Source organism: Mugil cephalus, chromosome 6 (assembly GCF_022458985.1).
Source record: "Mugil cephalus isolate CIBA_MC_2020 chromosome 6, CIBA_Mcephalus_1.1, whole genome shotgun sequence".
Classification (NCBI taxonomy): domain Eukaryota; kingdom Metazoa; phylum Chordata; class Actinopteri; order Mugiliformes; family Mugilidae; genus Mugil; species Mugil cephalus.
In genome coordinates, this window is record NC_061775.1 from 22,656,048 (window position 1) to 22,678,841 (window position 22,794).

The 22,794-nt window shown below is 41.9% G+C and overlaps 1 protein-coding gene across 3 annotated transcripts in view; it reads left to right on the forward strand.

Annotated features, from left to right (window-relative positions):
* The first annotated feature begins 5,945 nt into the window (after nucleotides 1-5,945).
* The window catches only part of hmcn1 (hemicentin 1), an 84,430-nt gene continuing 67,581 nt past the window's right edge, over nucleotides 5,946-22,794 (forward strand). For all 3 annotated transcript variants that reach the window (XR_007112971.1, XM_047587868.1, XM_047587869.1), the window contains exon 1: nucleotides 5,946-6,512. Coding sequence is in view for 2 of the 3 variants with exons in the window: in XM_047587868.1 (XP_047443824.1) it covers nucleotides 6,257-6,512 (256 nt within the window). In the remaining variant the exon portion in view is untranslated. The remainder of the gene's footprint in view (nucleotides 6,513-22,794) is intronic.

The following is a 22,794-nucleotide window of genomic DNA, read 5'->3' on the forward strand; positions in this document are numbered from 1 at the left end:
ACCTCCCCCTCTAACACGCCCATGAACTCGCATGTCCGTAAACACGTACGCACGGTCTCGCACGGTCTGTGTTCCCGCTCTGTGAGAGTGTTCCCGCTCTGTGCAAAACAAAAACCTGAACAAGCACTTAATTGGCCAATCAGCATATCAAGGGTGTTGTTTTTTTGTTTTTTTTTATATTGGAGGGAAGGAGGAATGTGCAGACTGAGTAGCACCACAGCCAGAGCGGAGGACCAGAGTGTGACAGAGGAAAGTACAAGGGACAAAAGAAATTAGACCGCCAGGCAGCAGTCTGGCTGAATCCAGTTAGATCTGAACCGACGGGGAAGCTTCTTCTTTTCCTCACTGCATCAACATGAAGAATTACGCAATGCAGGCTGTGTGAAATTTTCAAAAATCAATTGTCCCAAGTTCCGACACGTGGAAGGTCTGCACTGTTTTTGCCCTTTAGAGTATTTTTTTTTTTTTTTTTTTAAAGAGCAACATTTTAACTGCATTAAACTCTTTATTACGTCACAGTCCGTGCGCATCCGCGTCCTCTGCTGTTTCCCATAATCGCACGAGGCCCGGGATGAAAATAGACGTTGGAAACAAGAAAATAACGTTTTCATCACGGCCTCTGCGTTGCAGATGTGAGTGGGCGAGGGAGAGCGGAGGAATGGCTTCGGTTGTTGGTGCACACAAATGAGGACCTTCACAGACAAACGCTGGTATTCGCGTGGTTACCCCACATTGTACAGTGCATGTTTAGTGGGAGAGTGGGAGTGGGAGAAAGAGATAAATAGGAAGAATGGGGAGGGATTAACAAAGGGTGTGTTGGCGTGTATGTGCGAAACCGGTGAGTCTCATTGGCCGGATGAGTTGTGTTTGCGACAAAAGAGGGACTTCGGTGTGTTCAGAGGCAGTAAACCCGGGGATTAGGTCTGTTGGCCAACAGAGAAGCAGGCCCCAGGGCCGGCTTTTTGGTCGTTTTACTGGAAGGATGGAGCGCATGTGTCATTTGGACCATGTACGGGGGGGCGGATAAAGAGGGGCTGGTGTTTTGTGCGCTACAGTCACGCTTGCCCATGTGAACCTGCACGATTTGCAAACTATAGAAAGCAACAACAGAGAAACACACCCACGCAGAAAGAACACCCTTCAAGTGGTTCGGCTGGTGCTGCAAAACCGCCACGGGGTGAGGGATTGCCAGAGAAATTGTCAGAAATGCAAAGCTGTTCGCACAGGATGCAAGAATACTCCCCTCCGGTTCTAGCACCTTCTGCTCAGTAACACATCCGAGAGGCATATCTCTGAGAACAATCGTGAGAAAGGGAGGGAGGGAATCAGAGACACAACTGACTGATAGAGGATGCGCAGGGTGGAGAAAGCTATTTGACTATTTGTGTAAAAACGGGTTCTTGCTCAACGCTTCACTCCTTCCTATAATTGTGGATTTCGCAGTGACAAAGGTCCCTGCGCTTTACTGATAATACGTAACACAGCATTTGCTTATGCAAATACGATTTCCCTCGAGATGTCCTGCTTACCTATGTAAAATTTTAAATATAGCCCTCTCATCGATCTCCGCTGACATCCCCCCCCTTCGTTCCATGATGGATTTTGTCTCGTGCCGTCGGGTCTTTATTCAGCAAAGTTATTTTCTAAATGTGGTTGTTGGTGAAAAAACAAATCCATACATTACCAGTCAACCACACCTTCTCATTGAATTCAATCAGAAGGTGTGTCCAGGATGTGAGGCAAGACGTAACGCATGGCTGGGAAACAGTTTGCAGCTGTGGTCTAGGTGGGCGGTTTCCCAAAAGTTTCCCAGCAGAACATTGAAATGTCACTAGATGGTGAATGTTATTTACTTTACCTGTCAGTGTGGTTTTACTCCGCTTACTTGCAACATGGTCAAATCTGTGTCATACCTTATTTTTTAGTCATTAAGGATTTTTTTTTCCCCCCACCGCAACAGGAGATTGCACAACTTTTGTCCATTGCATCATTTTTGTCCGGTTCGATGAATCTTTGGACCTTCATGTCTCAAATTGTAGCTTAAGGCCAGACAAACTGGTTGCCTAACTGAGTTCTACAGCTTCAAAGGCTTTTGCCATGAACGCTGTGAAAGAAGACTACCTGATAAATGAGTTTTTTTGGAAAAAAAAAATTCCTAATTTTGAAAACTAAAGCAGAAGTAAAATGATTCATTCAACATAATTTCCTGTTTGACTTTCACAATGCGTAAGGCAAAATAGTCACTCAGAGAGTAAAACTCTGATATGGAATGTGAGGTAAGATGTGGAGTTGGTACAATCACAACACAAGATCCAAGCGTACACATCAACAGAGTAAATCATTAATTGACTTTGTTGGCTTGGTTGTTGCCATAGGAGAGTTTTTGTGTCAGCGTGCAAATGTCCTAACATGGTTCTGTTGCTTCTATTGTAGTGGTTATTATTAAGTCAGTCAGCTGTAGTCGTTTCTCATTTGTAAGCAGAATATCGGGGGAAAGAATTCAAAACTGAGACTAGAAGTTGTGTTGTGCTTGGACAGGATATTTGATTTAACTGCAATAAACATGCAATAAAAATAACTCGGAGGGTTTTACAGTCAGAGGGTCATGGAGGTTTATCTAAATGTTTACCTGCTGGGACCGGATTATTGACATGCAAACAAAGCCTAGCCGTGTTTGACTACGTCCACTGCAATTTTGTCAGAGTTTAATCTGATGTTTATTTTAAAAACAGGTTACGGCATGTGGGAGAGAATTCCTCCAAGGTATACTACTTATACATGTCAGCTCTTATTTTCCCATCCCCAACTCTGTCTACACCTGCACCCAGTTTCCAGGGAACTGAGACTGAGAAATCATAAAGTGCTTCATTTTGTAGAATACTTTGGAATGACTTAGTCACAGCCCGCACACACACATCTCAGTAATGATATGAAATCAGTGTGTGAGTTATTTAACAGCCTCTTTATTATTGTTTCTGTCCTGTATGAGCTTCTTAGGAACAGGATGTACCTCTGAAGCCTGTTTTTTTTTTTTTTTTTTTTTTTTTTTTTTTATGTATACAGCTTGGAAAAGATGTGATTTATTTATGTTGAGACATTTATGTTGTGTAATCACTGCCAGGTTATTTGCCAGCGTGCCTTTTGAAAAACAAGAAAAAAAAAAAAAAAAGAGCCTTTTGCCTCCCTATTTGTTTACAATGCAAAATCCTCAGCAGCAGATGCCCTCTGCATACACTAGCAAATCTTGGTTACTGAGGTCTGGATTCTTATTTGAATGTTTCCATGAAACTTTCCTTCCACATCACTCGTGGCAGACCTGGTGATGTTACCTCAGACGACCTCCGCCATTCATTTTTTACTGAGCCGTGTGTTGGCTCATGCTTTATCGTGATCTTTAATGATCCCTTTTTTTTCTTATTGTCATGATCTCATTTACTATTCTTTCCTGTTGTTGAACTACAGCATAGCATGGTGCACTAGCGCCCCCTAGTGTCAAACATGCGAGTTGACTTGCATTGCAAGAAAACACTCCATAGTATATAACTGCAGCCACCATGGACTCATAGAAGGACCTCAGTAGTGTTCTCTGCACTCCCTTTCTTTTAAATAACCCTAGCATGGTCAGACCAGTCCAGTTTAGAGTCCGATCTCTCTGTCCATTCCCTGGATGTTCACCAGTGTGTTCACCTTGGGCATATTGTAACTAATAAACAAAAACTGAACTGATAACACCAAATGCATGCCGAGGAAAGTGAGAAACAAATACATTTCATATTAAGTCTGTTACAAATTAAATTCCAGTTGTACAGAACACAATCTTTTAAACAACTGTCACCTTGTCTCAGGTGGAAAAAGTGTAAATAATAAAATGATACTGATGAGCTGAGTTACTGCTACCACTCAAAAGCATTAAACTGATCAGGGAGCTGTAGCTTTACTGTGCTTACTGCAAGAGGAAAACTAATCATCCCCACTTCAGCCTTTTTTTTTTTTTTAAAAAAAAAAGCTCTTTACATTGCAGGATGCCAGAACAGAGAATGCTGGTCACAAATAGCTTGAGGGCAGGATTGCTGAAAAGTCAAATGTAATTTAACCCAAGAGACGTGACGCACTGGATAGTTTAATCCTGGGTGAGCCCTCAAATTATGTCTCCCTTTGTGAGAGGGGAGTGAAATAGCAGAGATCACTCATCTGTAAACCACTATAAACGAACCAAATGCACTGTAATTAATTTAAAAACCAAAAGCACAGACAATTACAACCACATAACAAAGAATAAAGCAAAACACATGACGACTTGACTGCGCCCGACTCTCTTCTTTCCTGGTTTCATGCTCTCCCTTTCTGACAATCAAAGATGCGCCAGGTGCACTCAATCACCTGCAGGGAGAGCAACACCTGGAGCAAATGGGAGAAAAGTAGAGACAAGAAATGTGCAGGAACACTCAGCCATAGCAACCAAACAACAAATGAAAGTGAGATGAAGCATAAGTAAGATGAAGAGTGATACAAAGAATGACTTTCCTAAATTGTTGCCTATATTCTGCTGCTAACTTGACATCCCTTTCATTGTGTGTCTAGCTGCACTTGACTTTTGAACAGTTGGAATACTTTGACCCACTTGTCAAAACTGAGTAAGTAGCCTGCATCCAAAATCCTTCTTCAGTAAACATAGCATCAGCAAGATGTACTAAAGAAATATTATCAAATGTGTTCATCATCTGATTTAAGTGCCCCTAAATGTATCTAAGATAAGATAAGATAAGATAAGATAAGCCTTTATTCATCCCATAATGGTGAAATTGTTATTGTTAGCAGCAGAGACATTCAGCAATCACATACAGTCCACATATGGGTGGACTAATAAATAAAAAAAGATATATTACAAACAAACAAGGTAGCATTCAAGAAAGAAAATATAGAAAATGAGTGAGGATTTATCTACAGCTGGGAAGGAGGCAGGCGGTGAAAAACAGCAGGTGTAAATATATATGTATATATACATGTAGTTAAGTACAGAACAGTACAGTAGTGGATGAGGAGGAATATTGCACATGAAGCAGGATATTGCACATGTGTGTGCTGGTCGCTGGTCTAGTGGGAGCAGATGTAGAAGTTTAGGTGCTTTCTTCCAGCCCAGGGATCAGGGCCTTCCAGAGGTCACAAGACCTATTTTGTACTTTTACATAATCTTTGCGATATTTTTTTATTTTATTTTTTTTTTTTTTGAAAGAATGGATAATATGTCCTCTTCGGCCTCAGACATTTAAACAAAAACCATATGTGACATTTAGAGCGGAAATGTCTGCTTGGTGGAACTGTTAAAAACTCATTTGAAGTGATTGTTTGGAATAGGAAACTGAAGAAGAAGTTGGACAGCTGGTGTGATTATGATTAAAATATTATATAAATAAGAAGCACATCCAGCCACCAGGTTAACCAATGGAGTAAGAGGTTCCATGCTTCTCTCCATGACGCTGTAGAGTCACAGGTGAGGTCAAGTTACAGCCACTAGATGGAAGTACAGAGCTCTTTATCGGTGCATGACTGATTCCCACAGTCTCCTTTCAGCTTGTCTCACCTATTTCAGATTTTCATACTTTCAGGGTTCATGCTCCAAGGTGGTAATTCTTGAAGAAGAAAAACAAAACATTTTCTTCATACGTAAGAGCTGCAACAAAGACATTTCTGGTACAGTGTGTGAGTCTGTCAAAATGGTGCATTCATTTATGACTGTTTTATGATAATCTGTCACATCTAAGCACTGCGTTCCTTTGTGTGACCCCGTGAAATGACTGAGCCAAAGCTAATTACGCACACGGTTCCCTCGAAGTTGCCCAAAACATCTCGTCCAATCACAGCCCCGCAATTGTGCATGGGGACGTAGTTTGCGCCTTGGAGACTTTTCTGGCCAGCTGAGAGGTGGTCTTTGTATGACAGAGCTGAACAAGGGCTCCTGACTCTGCAGATCTGAGAGAACAGGCACTGCCACAGCTGCTGGGATCACAAGTTTCACTCACAGAGGGGTGAGAGGCTGCACCAGACTGCAGAACAAGTCACAGGGGCGCAGCTTCGACAGAATCCTTTTGCACTTTTTGGGGGGGTTCATTCTCCTTTTTTCCCCCCATTATATTGTTTTAAATAATTTTCAGCGCATTTTTAAGAGCCCGATGCCTTCATCTCACTCACCGTAACGTTGCCACTGGCGAGAGCGTAACATCCAAGAACTCTGCCTGAGAAGACTCTTGGATCAGAAATGGGCACCAGATTGCTGCGGCTGTCGCTCGTTCTGTCAGTGGCGTTTTGCGCCGGGCAGGACGCAGGCACCGGAGCCACGAAGGAGGACATCCCGGAGGGCGCATCCACCCTCGCATTCGTGTTTGATGTGACCGGCTCCATGTATGACGACCTGGTCCAGGTTATCGAGGGTGCATCAAAGATTTTGGAAACATCCCTGAGCAGACCGAAGAGACCTTTGTATAACTTCGCCCTGGTGCCCTTCCATGACCCAGGTAACCTAATGAACAGACGAGTGTCGAACGCATAACTCTGTATTGGTCAGTTTGTTTAATTTCCTCATAGTCGCTTCCACTTTTAGTTCGCTTTTCTTTAAAATAAGTAAAAAGTGTTGTGTAATTATTTAGACTCCCCTCCTTGCAGTCGAAACGAAAAGCAATCAGAAAAGTGAGAAATCTGATAGTTTGCTCACAGTCCGCCCTTTGAATGCCTAATGCTCCTCACACCTCCAGAGGAGGGACACGGGGTATTTCGTCTCCGCGCACAGATGTTCAGGCTGGCGGTCACTATCATTAGCATTCCGCCAGGGTTAGTGTGTGGCTTTAGGTTTGCAAATGCGGCTTGATGATTATCATCACCTTTGGGTGCTCTCTCATTCTGGGGCAATATCTCATTTGTCCATTTTAACAGTAACACTGGCTTGTAGGTCAGAGGCACAGGCGATGCCATAAGAACAAGAAATTTCTTAATGGAAAAGCAGTGAGTCCATATGAGCACTGATGCATCACTTTCAAATTCTTGTTTTCGTTCACAGCACATGGATTCCTGAAGTTTCTCAGTATTAAGATATTAAAGCTCACGTAATACACAAACCATGGTTGTGCCGGTTTGTGGAGGTTTGTGTGCAGACATGGATGCAAGAATCAGAGTGTTCACATGTGAAAATTAAATTAGACTAGATTGTCATATAGTACAGGTACATACACAATGAAATGCAGTTCGGCATCGAACCAGTGTGTGCGAATAGCAAAAAATACTTAATTGACACAGTAGTTGGGAACAAGCGACAGCTATCTGACAGGCTATGACTAAAACACAACAGTAGATCCTACAAAGGTCAACAGAGACTGTTAAGAGTCAGACATGAGACAACTCTGAAACCACTTTACCATTTATTTTATTTCATTACTCTGGTTTTAAAGAATTTATCCACCACATGGGCTGCACGACAGTCAGTGTGGCCTCTCACCCCTTTATGATGTGTACATTTTGAAATCTGCATTATTTAGCCTAAAAGCGCGCTCAGTAATTACAGGGACAAACCGATACCCAGAGATCTGAGGGGAGAAGAGAAGACGCGAAGAGACAGAGGTGATCTGTGTGTGAAGAAGCAGATTCCTATTCCAGATGTTTTTGTCTCTGCTAAATTTCAGCGTGTCACAAATTCTCATGAAGCACATTTCTTTAATCACCGACTCAATCTGCCAGCTCTGTTTCCACAATAATAACTATTTTCAAAGGGAGAAATATGCCCCTGATACACAAGTGCGACAAATGGTGATTTCATTATTGCGTGGCCCCTGGGGGAAAGTAAATCTGAGATCATTAGCAGATGATAAAAGAGCTCTTGGTCTTGTACACAGCAACAGTAGTGAGAGGACACTGTAATTATGACCTGCATCTAACTTTAGGACTTAGTTTCTGTTAGCAGCAAACAGCAACGGCTCGATTCAGACATTCAGCGTTGACTCCTCGTCTTTGTGTTTGTCCCTCACCAGCAAGTGACGTTCGTTTGCTTCTTAAAACGTTTACGAGGATGTCAGAATGTGTTCTCCCAAACCCCCCGGGGTATAGAGGAATGATTAGCACAGCACACTGCGAGCAGGGGTAGCTGAACATTTCGCCAAATGTTGTTCTGACCCCGTCTCTCCGCTCGCTTTTTGTCCTTTTCCAACAATATCCCAGACCCTTGGAGAGAATCGGTTTTGTTTTCATTGGGGCTTTTATTTAGAGTTTGTTTCATTCTGACACGGAACCATTTTCTCCGTCCGCCCCGGAGCGATAGCGCTGTCCCTCCTGTTTGATTTGGCTCCTTTTAAATCAAAGCGCCCCTTTTTATTTACACTGCAATCTGACACGGTAAACATTAGAGTGTGTGTTTGTAATCTGGGTTTCTGTCGGCCTCTGTGTGTGTTTGCCTGCGTGCTTGTGTGTGTGTGTGCGTGTGGAGCAAGAGTGTCAGGAGGATGCCTGGATATTGGGGTCAGGCCAGTGTGGGAAGATCAGTCAGGAAGCCTCCCCCCTTTCCTCCATCCTGCAGGGAGCGAGAGAAAGAAAGAGGATACTTCACAAGTTATTTTACTGAGGTGCAGGGTTTGTGTATCCAGCACTACTTTCTGAGAACAGTCCAGTGAAACTTCACTTCTTGAAATGGGTTTTCACTTAATGAGAAAATAAACTCTGTGGTATAGTGCTGGATTGCCCGTGCGGTAGTTCTGAGCAGCTCTCCTCTGTCTCTTCTGTTTAGGAGAATGGATAATCTGTCATGAAGGAATCCAGTTTTCGACTAAAAATGTTAAAGGTGTATTGCAAACAGACTGTCTGGGCTCACGCAACATTTATTTGAGAATTTACAGCCAAATAAACTTGATTTCACAACAGTCCCACAATACCCAAGCCGGGAAGCGTGGCCTCGATCTCAGGACTAAAGGCTACTTGCACAGTTTTCCAATTAACCATTTATCAAAAAAACTCCACAATGCACAAAGATGATATGAAATCACACAAGCATACATATGTATCCTGCATTGCCCTTTTTTGTTTCTCCTTGCATACACATGCTACACTTGTAAATCGTACCTTGCTGTGAGAGGGTGTGCTTGTGTGAGTCTTCTACACGCTCATGTGAGTGTTTAATTGGCTGAGGTTGAGATGGGTCAGAATTCGGTGCCTTGGGTCAGTGAGGGACCTGATGTACTCATAGTCATGGTCATGGTTGAGTTGGCCGTACACCCTGTCCGTAATGGACGTGCTAACAAGTTAAACTCTTGACTGAGTGTTTTAATTTAAGGGTGAATCCACATCGGATGGAATGTGTCCAAGCATAACTGTGTTTAGCAGTGTCCTTCAATTTTAAGAGACAAAAAGCACAGGCAGAGCAAACATAAACTGTGGACACACTACACTTGCACAACAATGCCATTTACATTTAGTATTTGGCTGCAGAGCCTGAGCATTCAGGTCTATGAAATGTGGTATCATTTGTGAAAATGCTCTCCTGTCTTGTCTTGTCCTGGAACATTGCTTAATTTTTGCATGGATTTAATTCGGTGAAACAGACAAAAGGATGGCCCTTTTTGCTTGTCATGTATTTCTGTAATACCACTCACCTAGACCAGACTAGACACCCCCAGCCCATAGCAATAACACTCCTCGATGACAGCAGATTATCTGCTGTGTCACAACTGTTGTGTAGGCACGAGGGATAACATGTAATGATCATAATGTTATGACTGACCTGGTGGTATCTGGTGTTTGTTTGTACTGTGGACATTTGTTCTACTTTGGTTTTCATGCCAGCTATCTTTAGTTAGAAGGACGTGCACCAAAGCCCGGGGCGTGGAGTGATGAGAGGAGATGATGGAATAGCTTCTACCTGCTCTGCAAGATCAAAGGCTCTGATCTCAGAGCTGCCCTTGTTGTCGTTCAACGTCCTTTTCTCCCGTCCCCTCTTCCCTTTGTTTCCTTTTTTTTTTTTTTTTTTTTTTTTTCAGAGCAGCAGTTTTGGTCTGAGGCACCCCACCCGTGTGAGATTACAAGGAGCCTGCGTTTAGCTGGACAGAGTCAATAATGATGCTATTAGGCAGGAATGCCAAAGGAGAGAGGTGGAGGTTTTTGGAGAATTAGAGGAGGAGAGAGAAGTGACTACAAGGAGTGTCTGCATGTTCTAATAGACTGACGATGGATTATGAAAATGGTTGTTAATTTTTAGAGCTGCACATTCTGATGTGGCCAACGTGTTCTTAGTGCAATAGTTTCCACTCTGTTTAGCTTTAGCTAGTTGATCTTTCATCTTGACCTATACCTGAGGTCTGCTGCAGAAACACTTTGGCCTTCCTGTTACCTGTTTGTTGAAGTTGAAGTATGACAGCCTTAGGGACTCCAAGACTAATTGAGGTTAAAGGATGTTGCCTGTCTATAGATGCAGATGACCTTTAGACACAGTAGCTGACATTAATCCAGTTGGAATTAGGGGTTGTACAGACTAATCAAGTTTGCTGCTGTGCCACGATGCTTTAAGCAAGACGTCGACTGTTCGCTGATCACGTGACAATAAGATCACGGACAATGAGAAGACAGATGAGGAGTTACTATTAAATGCTACCGACTGTGTGTAGAGGGTATGCACGTGACGTCACAGCTAGCGAAGTCTCCATGGTTATGGCCACATTAGTTTGAATCATTGGCTTTAATAACGTCTAAATTGTAAAAGTAATAAAAACAGAAATAAAAAAAAATAAAAATGGAGAAGAGCTGTTGTGCGATTGACTGAATCAACAGATATGAAGTCGGAGATATATTTTTACAGATTTCTCTGACTGCCAAAGAAAAGAGAAAGAGAAAAGCAAACGCATTACGAAGAAACAACTGGAATCCAGGCACCGAAACCTGTTGTTGTGGTTCACATTTAGTGTCAGGTAATATTAATTTAATAATATGTGATGTATTTTTTTGATGAAGTCAAACCTTAAGTTACTTCTTAAGTTACTTCCTGGAGGGCTGTCAGATAAGTTTGCCAATGTTGTTGTTTTGCCGTAGTTACAGCTGACAGTAACAGTACTGTAGCTAACAGTAATGATACTTCTCAGTAAAGCTCTGCTAGCATTAGGATTTTTTTTAGCTACATATATCATAACTAAAATGACCTAAAATTAACTTAAACTAACTGAAACTGAAGCTAATCCACTTTTCCAAATCTATACTAGTTCATATGGATAATTATCAAGTCCAATTGTCCTTAATGTGATCTGATAATCCACATTTCTCTTGATCTCGCTGTATTTACTGCTACATTCACCATGATTTTGCCACTCAAGGGGGGCAGTAACGTCAGTGCATACCCTCAATAGACTATACAGATCTGCAGCATGCGGTATTGATAAGCTTATGTGTTTATGTTCCGTTATGTTGTGTTCTATTTGTTGACATTGTTGCTGCGGTGTTGCTGCATGTTCTTTTTTTGTCCTTGATGTCAGTGAATGCACCACTAGAGAGATGGCGGTTATGGTAGAGAGTCTGCAGAGCGAGAACCGCATATTAGAAGTGTCAGACTGTCTGTATTTATGATGATGCCGTGGGCGACAGTTGTCCGTGTCCAAGCTTCCGTAGCCTTTTTTTTGTGAGACGCTACAATATGTATATAGGTCAAGAACGTAGATTTCATTGTTTCAAAGCATTCGTTTCTACTGTGGTTTTATGAGTGACTAGTCGACATAGACTCGACTTTAACCACATAATAGTCGACTTTAAAAAATTGGAAGTTGTTCAACCCCTAGCCTGAATGAGTTACTCATTTTTTTCCTCACCATGATAGGTTCATTTCCCTTTTGGTTTTGTGTTTGTTTTCTAACGTACGTTGAACTCCAAAGCTCCCCTGAGGTCTTGAGGTTTCTCGTGCCCCGGTTGTGACCCTTCGTGTCTCTGTGACATTACAGTCTGGGCTCTTGCCGATATCCTCTTGACCTTTTGTGGCTGGATTTTGTTTGAGTCTTCTGGGTAACTTCTGTGATCATGGAGACATGAACCTAGGGCAAAATAACAGCAGTGCAAAAGCAGAATTAGTGACCGGATATTTTTTAAAGATATTTGAAAATATGTACAGCTTGCATTCCCGCTCAATTAGTTTGTTACTTGAATGCTTTTATTTCCACTGTTCCCCCTATGACCTTAATAACTTTCCAGATTCCAATCTTTGTTTTATAGTATCATAAACTTTAAAAGTGAATAAGTCTCAACAAGTATTTTACTAGGTTAAATCAGACAAAATTTAACGTCACAGGTTGAACAAAAACCCAAAACAGTCCCCATGACCAAGGAATTTGACCATTAACCCTCTTGTATGTTTTTTAAAATTTATGTTGTGTGTCACAAACCCGTGTTTTGCTGCACATTCAGGATGTGTTTTTCCCTGTTCTGGGGCAGACATGTTTACCTGACCTATCCCTAACTCTTACCATGTGTCTTCAGCGTAAGTAGCATGTCACTCCAAGTCTGTTCGGTTTAGGAGAGCAGAGCACCCGAGGCAAATCAGGTGATTTTGATAACGGCTGCCCACTCACTGCCTCTTGTTGGCGGGGAGCAGCTTTTTAAATGCTGCTATTGCACTTCTGGTCCAACAGTGATGTGAGTATACAAGTCTTGAGCTGCATTACACATTCAAAATTAAACTCACTACCCTGAAATCCATGTGGACAATTTCCAGCTGTTTGTTGCCAACTATACCAGCTGCAGACATACACTACGTAAACCATGTTGCATATTAGTATTTGCCCGTCAGCATTTTACAGCTTTATTACTCATAATACTAAGCAGCACCCTCAGTGCTTTTACTGTCGGACTTTTTATGAAGGCTTCCCTCAAATCAGCAGTTTCAGATTGACGTCTAGACATTATTTTCCATAAAAGACTTTTTTTTTTTTTCTTTTAGCACTGATTCATCACATTTCATTGTTTTACATCATACATTAAGGGCTCTGGAGGACTCATTTGGAACACATTAGATTTACGTCCGCAAAGACCCGATGCCAAAGTTGAATGTTCCCATGGTTTCGGTAAGGCATGACCTCATGTTGGCCGTGATTTTGAAGCTTGTGTGTTATACCGTAAAAAAACGTTCGTATATGTTTTAGCCAAAACATGTGTAAGGCTCGAGGAGCGGCGTGGCCAGTGTGTGCAGAGTCACATATTAGTTCCTGCAGCCTCCAACACATTAATCATTTTCTAACGCATGTTAAAACCAGCGTAAAACCGCACATATGAAGCGTTAAGGTGATGAAGGCAGTGATGTTTCATTTTTTTTAGTGGAAGTGTTAGTGGAAAACAGTACGCAGGTAAAATAAGGTGAAAACTAGATATGCAGTAGGGAATCGTTTGCTAACACGTTGACCACAACAACTTTATAAGGTGATAATTGGGTCAGGGTTACATTAACAGCTTGTTACCTTACCTCAGAATGACCAAAAATATATTCTGCTTGCTAAATACTGTCTACCTGGACAGATTTAATTCACTGAAAAGAACCTTGTAAAAGGTTGATGATTACGTTATAGCATGACCAAATGATTAGAGGTTTCTTTTTTCTTTTTGCAATGAAAGCAGAACTTTGGCATTGTTTTCATGGAATCAAATGTCTACATTCTTGTACTAGTTTTTCTTGTTTTTTTTGCAGGTATTTATGACGTTATTTATTTATTTATTTGTCCTCATCTCATTTCTAGATATGTATTTATTTAGTGCCGAAACATTTCCAGAAGGGCAACTTTATGTGTCTGCACCAGAAGACAGGAAGAAACGTTAGAAGCAAGAAACAACAAGGCCCTTAAAAAAGTTTTGACTGACACGGCGGCCTGTGTAAGTTTTAACTGTGGCAAATGTCTCCGAGCCAGACAAGTGTTTAGAGAATCTGAATTACAGTCTGCGAGACTCAAGGTCAGGCTGTCAGTGCCCTCTGCCCCCTAAGCTTCTATGAGGTATGTGCCGGGGGAAGCCATCACGGAGACCACCTTAAACCAGTGTTTTCCAACATTTTGTGCTGTGTTTTAAAACCCCCGGGCACACTCATAAAGCACATGTTGCAAAATAATATGTTCAGTTGCGTTTATTCCTTTCAGATTCAGTTTGATCTAATTTGATGTGAAACCTGGTCTTCATTTAGTTTTGTTTTTTGTGTGTGTCAACCTGATGACGAACACATTCGCAGCAACGTCTGAATAACCAGGTTGAAATTGATCTCTTTTTGAGTTAACGCTTTCATTTTTTGCAGCCCACCTAAAGTCGCTATTCCGCGTCGTTGCTGCCTCAGACATCTGAGTATGCATCTGTGTGTGTGGTCGACAGTGCTGATCTTGCTGCATCTGAGGTTTCTGCGTCAGCTTCAGTGTGCACAATTTCCTCAGTAAAACAAAAGAGGCACACTGAACAGAAAACGCCACCCAGTCTCCTTTATGACACGGTCGGTCATAAAATGCTCGGTCGGCAGATTTGCAGTTTCGTGGTCGCAATATTGAGGTTGTTGTTAATTTTCAGTGTAATGCAATTAGGGTAATTAACAGGCCACATTTATTTAAGAAATGCGAGTGAATAGTCAAGACTTGAGCTTTCTAAGGGTGGTAGTTTCTACCCTTTATCGAGGGGTATTTAGACTCTTAGCAGAGACAGCACTACCCAAAGCCGCCCTAAGCCGCCCCTTTGTATGTTTCATCCTTTACGCCAGCCCTTCCTCTTTTTAATATGTTGTCATGGCAATACTGTGATGCATAGTACTGGGTGGGGTAGGCAGTTGTATAAGTTTTTTTTTTTTTTTTTAAGATGCTTATATAACCAGACAGAGGTGTCACAGAGGGGGACTTATGACTGTGATTTGTTGGTGTTTTTGCGTTTCACATTTTTCACAGGTTGATGGATGGATTCATTACGGCTTGATCCGGAACACCTGCTCTCCATCAGTATTGACAGAAACAGAAAACATGTCACAGTGATAAGAGAAATGAATGGACAACAGTTGATAAGAGCAAACCTCAGACATGCTCTGTTGAAGTATTTGTGCTAGATGTGTAGATGTCTGAGTCAGTGTTACTTCATACCAATACAAATCGTCTCAAGACGCTTTACAAAAACCGACCTGAAACCTCCAGAGCAAGCCTGAGGGCGACGGTGGCAAGGACCTTTTGACATGAAGAAACCTTGAGCAGAACCCAGCTCATACAGAGGGACCCATCTGCCGAAGGTCAGCCGGGTAGCAACAGAGAAGATAGACAGAAAACAAGAGCAGGAGAAACAAGATAAACAAACTTCTGTCGTAGATACATATATCGAGCTAAGAAAGATTGATCGTGGGCAGGTTGGAGAATTGTTCATCCAGGTAGGAGTGGAGAGCTTCAAGCCATGAAGACTGCGGCAGGTTGATGAGACCACGTCAACAGATGTAGTTTATGGAGCTCCACAGGTCTGATACACAGCCCTCCAGGCCATGAAGACTGGGCCGGTTGACGAGGGCACAACAGCAAGTACTTGCAAGTATTCAAACCATATGACATCTAGATTCTAGACAAAAGTCAAAATGAAAATTCTAAATCGCCACGTCATTGCATGAATAAAGATGAGCTGAAGTAAGACTTGGCACGAGATTTAAAGCACTGCGAGCTTAAAAAATGGCAGAGTTGTGCTTTGATGAAGCTTTTATAGTCAGAAACTCACCAGAGAATAGAGAGGCGGTCACATTGAGGAAGTCTTTTGTGTAAAACATCTGCCTTCGTAAAGTACTGTGCCATATTTGGTTCAAAATTAAAAATCCTCATTGGGGTCCACAGTGAGCTAAAATTAAACCTGACATTTAATAGCCCCGGAGAAGGAACACAATGAAAACTGAAATTCTCCAGTAGTGTATGGAGGTGAACTAATGCGCTCCAGATGGTTTTATCTGCTATTTACTCTGTCCAGACCAAGTCCAGATCACAGAGTTCAAGAGCACAGTTGTTGAACTGTAAAGGTCAAAAGTCAAGCTTAAGTCCGGGTCAGACGAGGTCTGAGAAAATTGTAACTCATTCTTTACTGTTGCCTTTTTCTTCAGCACATACACTGATCTGCCACAACATTATGACCGCGGACGGGTGAAGTAGATAACGTCTTCTGGCAATTTAATGTCCTGCTGAGAAACTTTTGGACGTGTTGCTTAGACACGTATCAACCATCTAGACCAGACCAGACACCACCACTCCATAGCAGTGACACTCATTGAATGCAGCAGGATGCCTTCCTGACCAGTGATGCTGGTTGCTCTAGATAAGTCACATTTTCAGCATGGGTATGACTCATGTGTAATACCACGTAGCGACAAAAATTTAAACAATAATGGAGGGAGGAGAGAGATGAGTGTTTTTGAGCTGGAAATACTGCAACTGGAGTACCGGTTAGAGGCACAGCTTAAAGGCTGAAGGGTCAGAGGTTCGCCTCCCCGAAAAGTGTTTTAGAGGAAATGCTGCATTTTTGATCAAAACATATTTTATTTATTTATTTTGGTGGGTGGGTCAGCAGCTGCCTCTATGTGACTAATAAAGTAACTTGTAATCTAACTTACTTACTCTTAAAATCAAGCAATTGGTAAAGTAACTACGCTACTTTTTAAAAGGAGTAAACACACACACAGAAATAGTTCGAAAAGCGTGAAGAACAGCACAAGGTGTTAACCTGGCGTCCAAATTCACTAGATCCCAAACTGATCAAGTATCAGTGGGATGATCCACAGAGGACCCTCCCCCTCAACCCATAGGACCCAAAGGCCCCCACTAACAACATTTTGTTGCCAGACATCACTGGACACCCTCAGAAAGCCCATGTCTATTCTCTGATGAGTCAGAACTGGTTTTGGAGGCACAAGGGAGGCCTGCATAATATTAGGAAGGATTAGGATCATAAAGTTAATGTCAAAATGTGCTCTTGTGTGTTCTGTGTAAACGAGGGCAACAAAGCAGACGGTGACATTAATGCTTCTTGCCAAATGGCTCTCTTATTTTGAGCAATAACTTAAATTACTTACATTTCTTGTCATCTTCCCTGCATATTCTTTTTGGGTCTTCTTTTGCGGCTTGTATTCGGATACAGCGCATGGCTGTCGCACAACCACGGAGACAGATCACATTCAGGCCTCTCTTTCATGTCTCGTTCATGTCACGTTAAGCTCGCCGTGAGAATTAGACCGAGGGTTTCTGACTGCCAACATGTGACAGTGTTTATGAGGATCCTCGGCACCCAACAAAAAGACCTTTGTTTCAGTGCACCCTGATCGTTTCCGTTAACCGGACCAGAACGGTAACAAGCGGCATTTATGACTTTTAGATAATGTTTATGAAGACCGCTATTTGATAATAGTACACACATGGCTGAGATCTTCGGTCAGCCGCAGAGAAATCTTTAGATCACTTCAACAAGTTGCAGCTGTGAAAGACTTTGAGCGCGATGGGGAATTCTCCAAGTACAAAGTGTTCGAATGACAGTAGAATATAATTTTTCATAGTAGCAAAATGACTCGAAGAACTAACCATTGACTGTGTTGCTTCCCTTGAAAGAGGATAGTGAAGTTCCCAGCCTCTTTGGCTGCACGAGGAGCCACACATCCCCATTAATGATCATAAACGTACCAAATATACCACACACAGTTAAGTTCTTCTTTACCTCCGGTTGCATCCTCCCCTGTGTTCTGTCTCCAGCGCGGGTTATGCAGTAAGATGTATTAACTGTCACTGGAACGTGCTCCCCATTGGGCCGCGCATCTGGCGTGGATTACGCGCCTCTTTCGAGTGTGTGCATCAGTCAGTCAGTCGTGGCCGTGTGCGCGACGATCATTTGAACTCATGAGTGCCGTTAATAGAGATCTGCGGTTTCGTGCCCTATTGTGTCGAGACACATTCAATTGCTTCGAGTAAAGCGAGACAGGGGAGGCATGGCTGAAGATGGTGGACGTTGAAGCAGCGCGGTGGTCCTTTCTATCTCTCTGCTGATTGTGGTGAGATGTTTTTCCATCGCATTTTCGACTTGCGGTAGTTTGAAACGAAGCCGGTGGCTAAACCTCTGCCGTTTAGATGAACGCTGGTGAAGTCATGCAGGGTAAAAATATGTCGTTTAAAAGAGGAAGGGTAAGGAAGAAAAGGGGGGGGGGATAAAATAAAAGGAGACTGGATTGTAGAGCGTGCAGACTAAACCAATCATCTCAAGTTAATCAAGAAGAACACAAAAATGATCCTGGCAGCCCTTGATGAATTAATGATATAGTGCACCAGACAGCGGCTCTGACCGCATATAGAAATTATGTAGTTGTTCCTTTTCTGCCTCGAATTCCTTTTGAACTACATACTTCCCAGAAAAGGAAATCAGCAGTGAGAATGCACGAGCGAAGTCAAATTTATAACACAGATAAAGCTGTCTGAATTTGGCCTCAAAATCTCTTAAAAACAACATGCCGCTTTGACTTTTCGAAGCCGAGCTTGTTGGAACGGCGCAAACGTGGTTATTGCTCCGCGGCAGCGAGGACACAGCAGCGTCACTGTCAACACCAGGAAATAATGACACTTCAATTTGAAGTAAATGGAGATTATTTTCCCGTCAGAGGGACAGACCACTTCCTCTCCACAAAGCAAAAAAACATGAATTAATCTTTCAATGGCTGCAATTTCCTGTTTGGCAAAATCTCTCAGGCTGATTTCACCGCTGGTGCGTCGGCCAATTTGACTAAATTTAATTACGGGGATTCAGATCCATATCACAAGCGAGGCAAGTTAAAAAGGGAAGACGGAATAAAATTAAATTGAAGAAATAAAAGTTAACAGTGCATAATAAACTAAATCGGAGTCACACGTTAAAAATGCTGTAAACAAAAGTAAAATTGAGAAGGAATGTTACCGGTTAAGTGGTGTTTGTTGGAGGTATGCAGTCCTGTTTTCTTGTTAATTTCCTATTCCCAAGAGATACATAACATAACAATGTGTGTAGCGATGGCTGCACATGCTGGTGTAATTACAGAATACTGTGTTGGAGACCTTTTATCTAGCAAATGTTTGCCTGAGCCTGTGAGTGCATTTATATGTCAGGAGTATAAATGCACTTGCGTGCTTTACCTCAGATATGTGTCTGGGAACATGCTCCCTTACGCATGTAGTGTGTTTACTGCCGGACACTTCGTCTGACTGACACGCACTAATTGCCCCATGTGCTGTTCCACATGTGTTTTCTCAGTAGGGGCTGATTAAGTGAATTATGCCCCATAGCTGACGGTGAAGATGACAGCCACTCTGATCCTGGCAGATTTTGCCCTGAGTCAGCACAAGGACAGAAAGTGTTTGTTTACGGCGACTCTCTGTTGTTAAGTGCAGTAACAGCTACGTGTTGTGTAACTTGTTGGATTGGGAAAGCCACAGAAACTCCTTTTCCTGACCATTGTTCAAATAAACAATTTTAACTTGTGTAGAATAATAGTTGTAAAGAAGGGTTTATATTATTCTATTTCAGGATATAATTGCTTTAATTACACAGCTGCTTTTCGCCCTTTTAAGTCCCGCCCACCTGGTGCTCTAATTGGTTCAATAGATGATTGGTTAATTGCTCATAGCAGATGGCAATTGGATCCTTTTTCTGATGCTCAGAAAGTGTGAATAAGCAGTTTGATGAATGCAGAGTAAGTTTGGACAAATAATTAGTAAGAGTTCATCTTATTTGTGTTTTTTTTTTTTATTCCTGTGTTATAGTATTAAGGGATGCATGCTGTCCTGTATAGCAGTAACTAGTTTACACAGGGTGTTAATTGTGGACACAGTTACAATAACTTGTGGAGTGTGGCTGCTGCTGGATATGTAATACTTATTACAGAGGTAACTAAAGTCTGTTTATGTCTTTATTTTCAATGGTCACAGATCAACACATGCACATACACACTAAGAGTGTTAAGTTCTAATAAAGTTCATCTCACGTGCATCCTGACTGATGTCCCATGGTCATTACACTAATCAAGCTCCATTGTCTCTATCTTATGTAACAACAGCATCACAGTTGCATGCCTCAGCTCATATGTATATGTACTAAAAGTGACCTTTGACCTTTTGTATATGAAATATATATATTTTTTATTTGTTCTGTGAAGTTCCACTGACCTTTGACCTTTAACCACCGAATTCAGATCAGTTCATCTTTCGGTCCAAGTGAGTTTGAAGCAGAGACACTATAAATATGGTGGGTGAAACTGCTTCTTAAAAGCAAGTAGAGCTCCCCCTGGTGGCTGGCTGCATTATAGGTCATAAGCTCCACCCCCTCCATGTTAGTGGATGGGACTTGGCCCAAACTAAAACACTAAAATACATATCATATATATATTTATATTTTTTTTTCGAGGATGGTTTCTGTCCTTTTTATTTTTCATTTTTAACAAAATCCTGATGCATACCCAAGTATCCATTTTACTGATAAGTTCAGTTTTAGTTAGTCAGTTATTTTACACCATAGAAACAGGAAGTGACATCATGATTAATACAAATTGCCATTCCAACCAATCGCGAAGCAGTCCCGTATGACCATAAGAGTTTGAAGAACAATTAAATAAATAAGTATAATAAATAAGTGACTGTTGTAGGTAGAACAGAGTACACGAAAAACACGAGCGAGTGTGGAGGAAGTGTGACTCTACCCTTAGACTGAACGGGCTCTGGCTCTGAACTCAGAAAATGGTGTGGCCCGCACCCTCCGGAAAATAGCGTCAGTTTGGCCAATGCAAGGAAGTGAAGAGGCATTGTTCATATTTATATACAGTCTATGGTTAGTGAGTTCACAAAAAACGGATGAACAAATGTATGAATCTTGGTCCATGAATGACCGAGTTCCTATAAATAAGAAAGGAATGCAGCCTTTAATGACTGTGTAGATGCTGGCTTTAAAGAGCAGAAGGTATTTCTCAAGTCGTCATTGGTTTATTGGTTTGTGTTGTCACAGGACTGTGGTATTGTAGCTCTGGCTTCGATAAAAACCCAAATAACTGTGAGTTAACATTTAGCTCTTTGCCTTCAGAAATGAAAAAATGTCTTTGCTGCCCTTTCTGCTGCTTAACTCCCCCGTGCTTTGGCAGAAGGTCTTGGAGGTAGTGAGCACAGAGCGCTTGAAGATCATAAAACTTGTCCCAGACTTGTCATATCACATCATGATTGTAACAGCAATAAATAGTATAGTCGTGTTTCTGTCTACTGTCCGTCATGCAGCAGCTAGTGAAACTCTTATTCGTTGCTGCCAAAGCTACTTTTTCATCCGAGGACACTGAGGAGTGTTAACTTCGGATGCATTGACCTTGGAATTCCTTGCTGCTGATGTTGTGAGGAGGAAAGGGGAGCTCACTTCACAGTAAATGCTTAAGCTAAAGTAAATTACTTCAAGCCCAAACATCAGAGGAGGTGAAACTGAGTTTACCATTGGACAGTTGCCCATCTCACTAGAGGCTCTGTGAGCATTTAAACCTGCATGTGATTAGTAGATGAATGATTTTACAGCCTGCACTACAGATAAATATTGTAAAATGCCTTTGTTACAACCTGAAATCACTGATTTTTGATTATTTACCTCAAGGCATGGGATGTGGGTTAACATCTTCCATCCACACACACGTTATTTTCATGACTCTCAAGAGGCTAAACTTACTGTTAGATGACATGCAAAACAACGACTCTCCGGATCATCCAGGAAAATGCCCTTCAGGGATAATCAAACTGGTTTGATCAAGGTGCCCTTTAGCAATGCACTTAATTCTCCACAAGTGTTTCATTTGGCACAAAGACACTCTCAGGCATCAATGTTGTATGTCTATCGGACTGGTGTGGCGCACACATGCTCTTTCAGACGACGACCAAATGCAGATAAACACACACTTAAAGAGAAAACTAATGACAAACAGCAGTGGTGGGTTTATTTTGATACGTCAGAGATCGTTCTTCTATTGGGGTTTGAAGAGTTGGTTTTATTTTATGTCATATTGTTTGGAGTTTATGAGGTTTTCCACACTACTGGTGCAAACAGGGTAGCTGTGGTGAAGGGGCACCAAAGCCAAAGCTGTCTAAAGAATACTTACGCCAGCCATGGGAACTTCTCCCACAAGGAAAGAGATGTCAGCTTTTCCATCCCTGAAAAGTTTGGCCTGGGATCCATGTTCCGTTCGGAGCAGCCAGAGACGTTTCCATGTTAGTTTTAAAAAGGTTCTCTGATCGCCACAAATGTTCCTTTGCTCCACCTTGAGGATTTATAGTGGTGCCAAAATCTGGGTCATTTGGAAAAAAAGGCTTTTCGCTCCTTTGTGTGTGTTATTGTAGCAATCGAAAGGGGATTGGGGATTGCCTTTAAAGAGGAAATGCAAGGTGATGGCAGCTACAAATAGAGAGTAGATAATGATTCTGCATTTCATGTGGTACCCGCAAATACTTGGAAATAATAAAAAGAAAATCGGATGAAATAGAAGAATTGAAAGTTCTTCGTGGAAAGTATATTTAAGAAGCTGCAACGCTACATTGAGCATATTTCTGACTTGGCTTCGGGACTCTAGACAGAGTGGAAGACTGTCGTAAAACAGTTCAAACTGTATCCTTTTTCAAAAGTCAGGGATCCTTTGTAACTTCAACAAGGGAACCCTTGTTTTCCAACCCGCTTGCATGTGCAGAACTGCACTGTGTGTGTGTGTGTGTGAGTGTGTGTGTGTGTGCACATGCTTTTTTTTTTTGCAGCCCCTCATCAGTCTCATTCCACAGCACAGCTGCAGTGGCT